The sequence below is a fragment of the Oncorhynchus keta genome, chromosome 13 (genome assembly GCF_023373465.1).
Source record: "Oncorhynchus keta strain PuntledgeMale-10-30-2019 chromosome 13, Oket_V2, whole genome shotgun sequence".
Taxonomy (NCBI): domain Eukaryota; kingdom Metazoa; phylum Chordata; class Actinopteri; order Salmoniformes; family Salmonidae; genus Oncorhynchus; species Oncorhynchus keta.
In genome coordinates this window covers 26738124-26750376 of record NC_068433.1, presented here as the reverse complement: position 1 = coordinate 26750376, position 12253 = coordinate 26738124, and the positions used below count along the sequence as shown (strand labels likewise).

Below are 12253 nucleotides of genomic sequence, written 5' to 3'. Positions count from 1 at the left end.
AGCTCAGCATTTAACACCATAGTACCCTCCAAACTCGTCATCAAGCTCGAGACCGTGGGTCTCGACCCCTCCCTGTGCAACTGGATACTGGACTTCCTGACGGGCCACCCCCAGGTGGTGAGGGTAGGTAACAACATCTCCACCCCGCTGATCCTCAACACTGTGGCCCCACAAGGGTGAGTTCTGAGCCCTCTCCTGTTCCCTCCTCCTGATGGGACAGTAGTGGAGAGGGTAGTAAGTTTTAAGTTCCTCGACGTACACATCACGGACAAACTGAATTGGTCCACTCACACAGACAGCGTCGTGAAGAAGGCGCAGCAGCGCCTCTTCAACCTCAGGAGGCTAAAGAAATTTGGCTTGTTACCAAAAGCACTCACAAACTTCTACATATGCACAATCGAGAGCATCCTGTCGGGCTGTATCACCGCCTGGTACAGAAACTGCTCTGCCCACAACCGTAAGTCTCTCCAGAGGGTAGTGAGGTCTGCACAACGCATCACCGGGGGCAAACTACCTACCCTCCAGGACACCTACACCACCCGATGTCACAGGAAGGCCATAAAGATCATCAAGGACAACAACCACCCAAGCCACTGCCTGTTCACCCTGCTATCATCCAGAAGGCGAGGTCAGTACAGGTGCATCAAAGCTGGGACCGAGAGACTGAAAAACAGCTTCTATCTCAAGGCGATCAAGCTGTTAAACAGCCACCACTAACATTGAGTGGCTACTGCCAACACACTGACTCAACTCCAGCCACTTTAATAATGGGAATGGATGGAAATTGATGTAAAATATATCACTAGCCACTTTAAACAATGCTACTTAATATAATGTTTACATACCCTACATTACTCATCTCATATGTATATGTATATACTGTACTCGATACCATCTACTGCATCTTGCCTATGCCGTTCTGTAGCATCACTCATTCATATGTTGTTTATGTACATATTCTTTATCCCTTTACACTTGTGTGTATAAGGTAGTAGTTATGGAATTGTTAGGTTAGATTACTCGTTGGTTATTACTGCATTGTCGGAACTAGAAGCACAAGCATTTCGCTACACTCGCATTAACATCTGCTAACCATGTGTATGTGACAAATACATTTGATTGGATTTGATTGATATATTATATTGACAGGGATGTCAACAAATTTGTGGAAAAAAATAGATAAAAATAAGCTTTTTCGGCATATGGAACATTTCCGGGATCTTTTATTTCAGCTCATGAAACATGGGACCAACACTTTACATGTTGCGTTTATATTTTTGTTCAGTATAGTTAGTCATTAAGCACTCAATGACTTCATTCCAGTAGACATTAAACAAACAAAACATGATGAAGGTAGTTAGAGAACTATTTTGAGAAGCCATTTAGACATAGACAGATGTATGTGTACTCACAGGCTCTCATGAGCTGGTAGACCTTCTCTGGGCAGCCCTCCGGACGGTCCATGCGGTAGTCCTTCTCTAGGAGCTCATACACCTGGGAGAGGTCTATGCCAGGGTACGGAGACATCCCATAGGTGGCGATCTCCCACAGCAACACACCGAACGCTGGGAGTTTGGGATAACAAAGTACAGAGATTAGTCTATTTGCATGCCAAAACAAGACTATGACATTGTAATCACAATGACATAAATAATTCTAAATATCAGAAATACATTTGTCATTGAGTTACTGTGTCATCTTCAAACTCACCCCAGACGTCAGATTTGATGGAGAACTTGTTGTAGGCCAGGCTCTCCGGGGCGGTCCACTTGATGGGGAACTTGGCCCCAGCGTGGGCCGTGTACGTGTCCCCCGTCATCAGCCTGCTCAGCCCGAAGTCTGCCACCTTCACCAGGTGGTTCTCCCCCACCAGACAGTTACGGGCTGCCAGGTCCCTGGAGCACAGAGCGAAAACAGATGAGCATGATGTATTTTTTTAGGATGGCAATTCTCTTCTAATATTCATATGAAGCTGAGTCTCAACAAGCTTGACAATTAAAAGCAAATTGGGGAATCGACAAGAGGACATAAATCACATCTTCTAGGCCATAATAAAACATGCTGGGGAAAAGTCAATCTCACAGCAACATGTGATATTTCTGTCTGGGGGAGGGGAGGACAAGTGATAGGCAAGAGTGAGGGGCAGGGGAGGTTAGTGAAAGGTAAGAAATGCGAAGAGAGAGAAACTGAGGTTAAGCTAGTGTCATGTCTCACCTGTGGATGAAGTTCTTCCTCTCTAGGTACTCCATGGCGGAGGAGATCTGCGTGGCCATGTAGAGCAGCACCACAGCGTTCACCTCCTCCCTGTTACACTCCCTCAGGTAGTCCAGCAGGTTGCCATGGGTCATGAACTCTGTGATGATGTAGAATGGGGGCTCCCGCGTGCACACGCCTGGCAGAGAGAGAGAGCCAGAGTTAGTCACAGCACTGACAATGGCAGTACAGTGTGGCATTTCACAAAGAGACAATTAAGACTGAGGGCTCTAGTTAAAAGTAGTGCAATATCAAGGGAATAGGGTGCTGTTTGAGACGCAGCCTGAGACATAACCCAGTAACTCACCCAGTAGCTGCACCAGGTTGGGGTGTTTGATCTCCTTCATGACAGCAGCCTCCTTTAGGAACTCCTCCACCTCCATGGTGTCCTCCTGAGTGGGTGAGAACAGGGCCAGAGGGTCAACCACACACATCAGGTGAAAATATATTCAAAGAGTTAGCTACATCTACACTGCCTTCAGAAAGCATTCATACCCCTTGACATATTCCACATTTTGTTGTGTTACAGCCTGAATTCAAAATGGATTGTACAATATTTGCACATTATTATTAAAACAGTTATTCAAGCTCTGCCAAATTGTTTGTTGATGATTGCTAGACAACCCTTTTCAGATCTTGCCATAGATTTTCAAGTAGATTTAATTCAAAACTGTAACTCGGCCACTCAGGAACATTTACTGTGTTCTTGGTAAGCAACTCCAGTGTAGATTGCCAGTGCCACCTTTTTTGCAGTATTACCTTAATGCAAACAGGATGCATGTTTTAGAATATTTTTATTCTGTAAAGGCTTCCTTTTCACTCTGTCATTTAGGTTAGTATTGTGGAGTAATGACAATGTTGTTGATCCATCCTCAGTTTTCTCCTATCACAGCCATTAAACTCGAAATGTTTTAAGCAAATTTCAATTTACAAAAACCCCCAGATGTTTTCGTCTATTGAGCTTCTAGTCATTTTATAGCTACTGTTTACAGGCCTCCTGGCCTGTATATGTACAGCGTTCCTCACTGAGTTCCCTGAATTCCTATCGGACCTTGTAGTCATAGCAGATAATATTCTAATTTTTGGTGACTTTAATATTCAAATGGAAAAGTCCACAGACCCACTCCAAAAGCCTTTCGGAGCCATCATCAACTCAGTGGGTTTTGTCCAACATGTCTCTGGACCTACTCACTGCCACAGTCATACTCTGGACCTAGTTTTGTCCCATGGAATAAATGTTGTGGATCTTAATGTTTTTCCTCATAATCCTGGACTATCGGACCACCATTTTATTATGTTTGCAATCGCAACAAATAATCTGCTCAGACCCCAACCAAGGAGCATCAAAAGTTGTGCTATAAATTCTCAGACAACCCAAAGACTCATTGATGCCCTTCCAGACTCCCTCTGCCTGCCCAAGGGCGTCAGAGGACAAAAATCAGTTAACCACCTAACTGAGGAACTCAATTTAACCTTGCGTAATACCCTAGATGCAGTTGCACCCCTAAAAACATTTGTCATAAGAAACTAGCTCCCTGGTACATAGAAAATACCCGAACTCTGAAGCAAGCTTCCAGAAAATTGGAACGGAAATGTCGCCACACCAAACTAAGTCTTCCGACGAGCTTGGAATGACAGTACCGTGCAGTATCGAAGAGCCCTCACTGCTGCTCGATCATCCTATTTTTCCAACCTAATTGAGGAAAATAAGAACAACCCGAAATGTATTTTTGATACTGTCGCAAAGCTAACTAAAAAGCAGCATTCCCCAAGAGAGGATGGCTTTCACTTCAGCAGTAATAAATTCATGAACTTCTTTGAGGAAAAGATCATGATCATTAGAAAGCAAATTTCGGACTCCTCTTTAAATCTGTGTATTCCTCCAAAGCTCAGTTGTCCTGAGTCTGCACAACTCTGCCAGGACCAAGGATCAAGGGAGACACTCAAGTGTTTTAGTACTATATCTCTTGACACAATGATGAAAATAATCATGGCCTCTAAACCTTCAAGCTGCATACTTGACCCTATTCCAACTACTGAAACAGCTGCTTCCTGTGCTTGGCCCTCCTGTGCTTGGCCCTCCGATGTTGAACATAATAAATGGCTCCCTATCCACCGGATGTGTACCAAACTCACTAAAAGTGGTAGTAATAAAGCCTCACCTGAAAAAGCCAAATCTTGACCCAGAAAATATTAAAAACTATCGGTCTATATTGAATCTCCCATTCCTCTCAATTGTTTTTGAAAAAGCTGTTGCGCAGCAACTCACTACCTTCTTGAAGACAAACACTGTATACGAAATGCTTCAGTCTGGTTTTAGACCCCATCATAGCACTGAGACACTTGTGAAGGTGGTAAATTACATTTTAATGGTGTCAGACCATCAAGGCAGGGATTTCTTGGTGATTTCTTGGCAGGGATTTGATTGGTGTCCCCCAGGGCTCGGTTCTAGGCCCTCTCCTATTCTCGCTATACACCAAGTCACTTGGCTCTGTCATAACCTCACATGGTCTCTCCTATCATTGCTATGCAGACGACACACAATTAATCTTCTCCTTTCCCCCTTCTGATGACCAGGTGGCGAATCACATCTCTGCATGTCTGGCAGACATATCAGTGTGGATGACGGATCACCACCTCAAGCTGAACCTCGGCAAGACGGAGCTGCTCTTCCTCCCGGGGAAGGACTGCCCGTTCCATGATCTCGCCATCACGGTTGACAACTCCATTGTGTCCTCCTCCCAGAGCGCTAAGAACCTTGGCGTGATCCTGGACAACACCCTGTCGTTCTCAACTAACATCAAGGCGGTGGCCCGTTCCTGTAGGTTCATGCTCTACAACATCCGCAGAGTACGACCCTGCCTCACACAGGAAGCGGCGCAGGTCCTAATCCAGGCACTTGTCATCTCCCGTCTGGATTACTGCAACTCGCTGTTGGCTGGGCTCCCTGCCTGTGCCATTAAACCCCTACAACTCATCCAGAACGCCGCAGCCCGTCTGGTGTTCAACCTTCCCAAGTTCTCTCACGTCACCCTGCTCCTCCGCTCTCTCCACTGGCTTCCAGTTGAAGCTCGCATCCGCTACAAGACCATGGTGCTTGCCTACGGAGCTGTGAGGGGAACGGCACCTCAGTACCTCCAGGCTCTGATCAGGCCCTACACCCAAACAAGGGCACTGCGTTCATCCACCTCTGGCCTGCTCGCCTCCCTACCACTGAGGAAGTACAGTTCCCGCTCAGCCCAGTCAAAACTGTTCGCTGCTCTGGCCCCCAATGGTGGAACAAACTCCCCACGACGCCAGGACAGCGGAGTCAATCACCACCTTCCGGAGACACCTGAAACCCCACCTCTTTAAGGAATACCTAGGATAGGATAAAGTAATCCTTCTCACCCCCCTTAAAAGATTTAGATGCACTATTGTAAAGTGTGGCTGTTCCACTGGATGTCATAAGGTGAATGCACCAATTTGTAAGTCGCTCTGGATAAGAGCGTCTGCTAAATGACTTAAATGTAAATGTAAAATGTAATTTCTCCTATAGAGTTACATTTTTCTGGAATGGTCTGCCTACCCATGTGAGAGAAGCAGACTCGGTCTCAACCTTTAAGTCTTTATTGAAAACTCATCTCTTCAGTAGGTCCTGTGATTGAGTGTAGTCTGGCCCAGGAGTGTGAAGGTGAACGGAAAGGCTCTGGAGCAACGAACCACACTTGCTGTCTCTGCCTGGCCAGTTCCCCTCTCTCCACTGGGATTCTCTGCCTCTAACCCTATTACAGGTGCTGAGTCACTGGCTTACCGGTGCTCTTCCATGCCGTCCCTAGGAGGGGTGCGTCACTTGAGTGGGTTGAGTCACTGATGTGATCTTCCTGTCTGGGTTGGCACCCCCCCTTGGGTTGTGCCGTGGCGGAGCTCTTTGTGGGATATACTCGGCCTTGTCTCAGGATGGTACGTTGGTGATTGAAGATAACCCTCTAGTGGTGTGGGGGCTGTGCTTTGGCAAAGTGGGTGGGGCTATATCCTGCCCGTTTGGCCCTGTACAGGGGTATCATCGGATGGGGCCACAGTGTCTCCTGACCCCTCCTGTCTCAGCCTCCAGTATTTATGCTGCAGTAGTTTATGTGTTGGGGGGCTAGGTTCAGTCTGTTATATCTGGAGTATTTCTCCTGTTTTATCCGGTGTCCTGTGTGAACTTAAGTACGCTCTCTCTAATTCTCTCTTTCTATCTCTCTCGGAGGACCTGAGCCCTAGGACCATGTCTCAGGACTACCTGGCATGATGACTCCTTGCTGTCCCCAGTCCACCTGGCCGTGCTGCTGCTCCAGTTTGAAGTGTTCTGCCTGCGGCTATGGAACCCTGACCTGTGCACCGGACGTGCTACCTGTCCCAGACCTGCTGTTTTCAACTCTCTAGAGACAGCAGGAGCGGTAGAGATACTCTCAATGAGCGGCTATGAAAAGCCAACTGACATATAGTCCTAAGGTCTTCTTCCTGTTGCACCCTCGACAACCACTGTGATTATTATTATTTGACCATGCTGGTCATTTATGAACATCTTGGCCATTTTCTGTTATAATCTCCACCCGGCACAGCCAGAAGAGGACTGGCCACCATCATAGCCTGATTCCTCTCTAGGTTTCTTCCTAGGTTTTGGCCTTTCTTGGGAGTTTTTCCTAGCCACCGTGCTTCTACACCTACATTGCTTGCTGTTTGGGGTTTTAGGCTGGGTTTCTGTACAGCACTTTAATATATCAGCTGATGTAAGATGGGCTATTTAAATACATTTGATTTGATTTCAAAATCACCATTGGCCTCATGGCGAAATCCCTGAACAGCTTCCTTCCTCTCCGGTAACTGAGTTGGGAAGGACGCCTGTATCTTTATAGTGACAGGGTGTATTGATACACCATCCAAAGTGTAATTCATAACTTAACCAGGCTCAAAGGGATATTCAGTGTTTGCTTTTTAATTTTGTTATTTTTACTCATCTATCAATAGGTTCCCTTCTTTGCGAGGCATTGGAAAACCTCTCTGGTCTTTGTGGTTGAATCTGTGTTTGACATTCACTGCTTGACTGAGGGGCCTTACAGATAATTGTATGTGTGGGGTACAGTGATGAGGTAGTCATTAAAAAACTATGTTAAACACAAGTCCATGCAACTTATTATGTGACTTGTTCACCAATCTTTTTACTCCTGAACTTATTTAGGTTTGTCATAAGAAAGGGTTTGAATATTTATTGACTCAAGCCATTTCAATTAATTTATAATTTCAAAAAACATCATTCCTCTTTGACATTATGTGATATCGTGTGTAGTAGGCCAGTGACCAAAAATCTAAATGTAATCCATTTTAAATCCAGGCTGTAACAAAATGTGGAAAAAGTCCAGGGGTGTGAATACTTTGATGGCACTGTAGACTATACGCATGGCTAGCTTCACATGTTTCTACCTATAGAAGCGTTACAATAAGTGTGTTTGCTCAGCAGATGTCTAAACTGGGTAACCTTCTGTTCTACACCAGGTGGTGTTCCCAGTTCCCATCACACCATCCTGAAACTCCACTGTTATTTTACAACTGCCTAACTAAGGCTACAAGCAGCTAAAAGACAATATTGACAACTGCACTATTAACTACTACAAAAAAATAAATACAAAAATAAACAAAAACAAACTACTACAGACAATATTGACTACAGCACTACATTAGGGTGGCAGGTACCCTAGAGGTTAGAGCGTTGGGCCAGTAACCGAAAGGTAGCTGGTTCGAATACCTGAGCCGACAAGGTGAAAAATCTGTTGATGTGCCCTTGAGCAAGGCACTTAACCCTAATTTGATCCATGAGCGCCATACTACTATTATGGCTGACCTTGTAAGACAACAAATTTCACTGCACCTATCCGGTGTATGTGACAAATAAAACAACTCACTCTGATAGTTTAATCCCACTCCCTAGACTCCCAACAAACCCCCTGAGACGTGTACCTTGAGGGTCTTGACGGCCACGGTGAGGCTGTACTTCTTCCAAATCCCCTCGTAGACCTCTCCGTACTGGCCCCCGCCCAGCTTGTGCTTCATGGTGATGTCGGTGCGCTCCATCTCCCACTTGTCATAGTTGGGTGACACGCCATAGATGGTGGGCTTGTTGCGTTTGGGCGCCGGGTAGTGCAGTGTGGTGATGAGGCCATCGGCTACCGTGGAGTGGTGGTGAACCAGCTCTGCCAGGGTGTTGAATCGACTCTCAGACGACACATATAGCTGGGGAAAGGGAGAAGAGGGAAGAGACCATTTCCAGTTGAGACTCTATGACTGTTAAGCCCATAACAGAAAGGAGATTCAATGACCTTGAAATGAGAGGTTGGTTGGAACAACACCGGAGATGTGGGTTTAAATCCAGCTCGAGTTACATAGACTTTAAATAGGTAACTTTACATTAAAGTGTCTAATAGATGAACACCAAAGAGGATAGATAAATGATTCTGTAGTATGAATCACCTGAACTGGCTGGATATGATAATATGTGGAAAAGCAGCACACTCAGAAAGCACGGAGAGCAAGAAAAGCACTTTCCAGCAGCAGATGATCTCTGGCGAGAGATATTGGTCAAGGCTGACTGAACACAGTCTTTTCCATTGTCCATGTCTTATATAAGACCACAGTCCCAGATCCTGTGTTCCACTGTGGAAACATTCCGCACTCTTCATATCTGGATAGATTTCCAGAGTTTATGACATAATGTAAATGGAGATAATGTAAGTTACTACTAACTGAGTAGGTAGGTCGTGAAAGAACCTGAAAAGAGCCGCATCCTAAGGTCTGGAACAATAAAGAGGCCTGTTCCGTTGTTCAACTACCTCACATTCAGCTTAAAGCTCCAACTTGACCACTTATCAGGGCCTGTCTCAGTAAAAACCATCCAAGCGGGAGCTCAATTTCATTAACACAAGAATCTGGGCTGATCAGAATACTGTCAATCACTGTGTTGTGTGGGGGTGATATGAGGAGTGTTCCACAGACAGGAGAGGTACACATATTGGGAAAGTCTGCATTCCAGCCGGCTGATTGTGAGCACAGTGGGAGATAGCGGAACTGCAGGGGATAGGGAGGGTAGGAGATTGATACTTTAACACACACACGCACGAGACCAGTGTGTGTGTGTGTCATTTTGTCTACGTGTGTGTGTTTGTGCGCGCGTGCTGGTCTGGTGTGGAACAGAGAGGTCGTTTGGAGCATTCCTCTCGTGCATGCCGTTCCACTCGCTCACCTCTGTGCAGTGAGGAATGCTGGGATCCGTATGACATAGAAAGGATGGCAGCTGTCCTGCGGTGGAGGTGGTTTACCTCAGCTGGCCTGACAGACAGCTGGGTTAAGAGAGGGGAGAAGACAGCTGGCAGACTGACTATCCTAATACTCGTACGACTTCTTTCCCAGTCTCCATTCCTCCTGACCACTAATAACGGTTGGTATAGCACAATAACAGTGTGTCCTAACAGTCACATACAGCCTCCTTTCCTTCAAACGGACAGGCTTCTGCAATGAATGATGATGCTGGTTGAGCTGAAAATATAATAGGTTGATAATGAACTATTAGGTACTGATTTTTCCACTCACTGTATTTTCACCTGGATTTGGTCCTCAGCATCTTTCTATTGAGGACAGTGATCATGAAGGAGAGGAGAGGCCATTTTAGAGTGTTGAAATATAGGCCTCTAATCTTAACCAGTTCCAGACCTGCCGTGTCCTCTCTAAATGAGCCTTTCCCAGAGGAGGTACAGTAAGCTGCTCTGTGGAGACCTCCACTAAAGCCCACTGTCTGCCTTGGCCACAGCTTAATGGGCTGTATAACCAGAGGAGCTCAGTGAGACAGTCATGCCACTTACAGCTGCCTCCAATAATCACTTAACCAGAGAGAGAGGTAAAACCCATGGATGTTTAGGACTTGGGGACATAGGACTCTGGCAGTGGTGGGAAAAGTACCCAATTGTCATACTTGAGTAAAAGTATCGTAACAGAAAATGACTTAAGTAAATGTTGCCCAGTACAACCCTACTTGAGTAAAAGTCTTAAAGCATTTGGTTTTAAATATACGTAAGTATCAAAAGTAAATGTAATTGCTAAAATATACTTAAGTATCAAAAGTAAAAGTATAAATAATTTCAAATTCCTTATGTTAAGCAAACCATATGGCACAATTTTCTTATTTTTATTTATGGCTAGCCAGAGGCATGCTCCAACACTCAGACATCATTTACAAACGAAGCATGTGCTTAGTGAGTTCGCCAGACGAGAGGCAGTAGGGATGACCAGGGGTGTTCTCTTGACAATTGTGTGAATTAGATCATTTTCCTTTCAGGCTAAGCATTCAAAATGTAACGAATACATTTGGGTGTCAGGGAAAATGTATGGAGTAAAAAGTATAATATTTTCATAAAGTACATAAATGTAGTGAAGTAAAAGTAGCCAAAAAATATAAAATAGTAAAGTAAAGATACCCCCCCAAAAACAAATTAAGTAGTACTTTCAAGTATTTTTACTTAAGTACTTACACCATTGGTCTCTGTCTGGGCACCTTTACATATGAAAATGTGATGTGATAGAGTAGAGGTAGGAGGTGTGTGTACTGTATATCCTCACCTTCCCGTCGGAGGCCGTGTTGATCCTGTAATGGTAGACGCGACCCTCGTAGCGCAGTGAGATAGACCTCTGCCCGGGGCTGCTCTCGCTCTCCCTGACCAGGAAGCTGCCGTTGATACCCGAGCTGAGCAGGTACTCAGCAGCGTTGCGCGACACAGGCCCATGGTACCAGCTGTGCTTCTCCAGGCTGTTGACCGGGGTGATGTAGTTACTGGGCACCCAGCCCTGGCCGTGGTTGGTCTGTGCCTCGCACCACTCCCCATTATGGTTATAACCCAGGACTCGCAGCTTCTCTCCTGCAGCACGGGTGGACATGCCATTAGGGTGAAATCAGGGGAAACTACAGGGGGATTCTACACTACATGCGAGACCTTTAAGGAGTACGGCAGGCGGTTTATATAGACACCACTCCAAGTAGATTTCTACTGGTTAAAGGAGAAACGTCACATGTAAAAGAGACTTACTATAGAATGGTTGATTGGTTGCTATAAATGACTAGTATAGTTACTATCCTAAAGGTTCTACATTCTACACAATTGAGACAATGCTTGCGCGGAGCTTGTGCTAACGTTTATTTCCAGTTGCATCATAGACCAACATGAAAGTGCCACATACTCAGTATTCTGAGACTGAGCCAGAGTGGTTAATCCACTGTATCGAATGTAATGTTTACTCAGATTGTGACATTGGTTTTTTTCCCCATTGGTTATGGGGTTAGCAGGGTTGATGTCACTGTCTGATCCTGGTTTTAGACTCAGCATAGTGGCTCAGCATAAACTACATTTCACAAGAGAGTTTAATGCAAAAGTGTATTATTTAATAATATATGTATTTTTAAATATTAACATGAAAACTGTACTTTACAATTTGGAGATATGAAGATACGATGCCAACCCAACTTGTTTAGTAAGAAGCCCTAATTGAAGCCCTAAATTCAATACTTTTTTTTTATAGACTTCTGTATAAAATCTACCCTTATATAGCCTTAGTGACAACTATTTAGATTGCCTTATTACATAACGTATTTTGCCTTTTTATTTCCTGGTATTTAAATATGAATTTTTGCACCTCTCTCTCTCCTGCCTGCTGCATTGTGTTCCAGCCGCTCCAGTGGAAAGAGCTCTTTGCGACAATGGGACCAGCTATGCTAGTTAGCAATAGCAGTAGCAGGTAGCAACAGCGCTCGTCCAATGATTTGTTTTATGTTTTAACGCTGACACATGGAATCATTACGTTGTCTTAGCCTGTACATGTTCGACCTAGCTGACAATCAAGGAGAGATAGGGAACGGGACACAAATATGTGGATTTCCAGACAGTCTAAACCCTCCCCATCCCCCCGAGAGGACACTGTACCCATCTCAGCGCAGTCA

General features: G+C 45.1%; 1 protein-coding gene across 2 annotated transcripts in view; it reads right to left on the bottom strand.

Annotated features, from left to right (window-relative positions):
* The window catches only part of LOC118373067 (tyrosine-protein kinase ABL1-like), a 76081-nt gene that overhangs the window by 6661 nt on the left and 57167 nt on the right, over positions 1 to 12253 (bottom strand). For both annotated transcript variants that reach the window (XM_035759133.2, XM_035759134.2), the window contains exons 3-8: positions 10882 to 11177; positions 8233 to 8505; positions 2561 to 2645; positions 2215 to 2392; positions 1711 to 1895; positions 1413 to 1565 (exon numbers count right to left, since the gene is read on the bottom strand). In XM_035759133.2, coding sequence (XP_035615026.1) covers positions 1413 to 1565; positions 1711 to 1895; positions 2215 to 2392; positions 2561 to 2645; positions 8233 to 8505; positions 10882 to 11177 — 1170 coding nt within the window. The remainder of the gene's footprint in view (positions 1 to 1412; positions 1566 to 1710; positions 1896 to 2214; positions 2393 to 2560; positions 2646 to 8232; positions 8506 to 10881; positions 11178 to 12253) is intronic.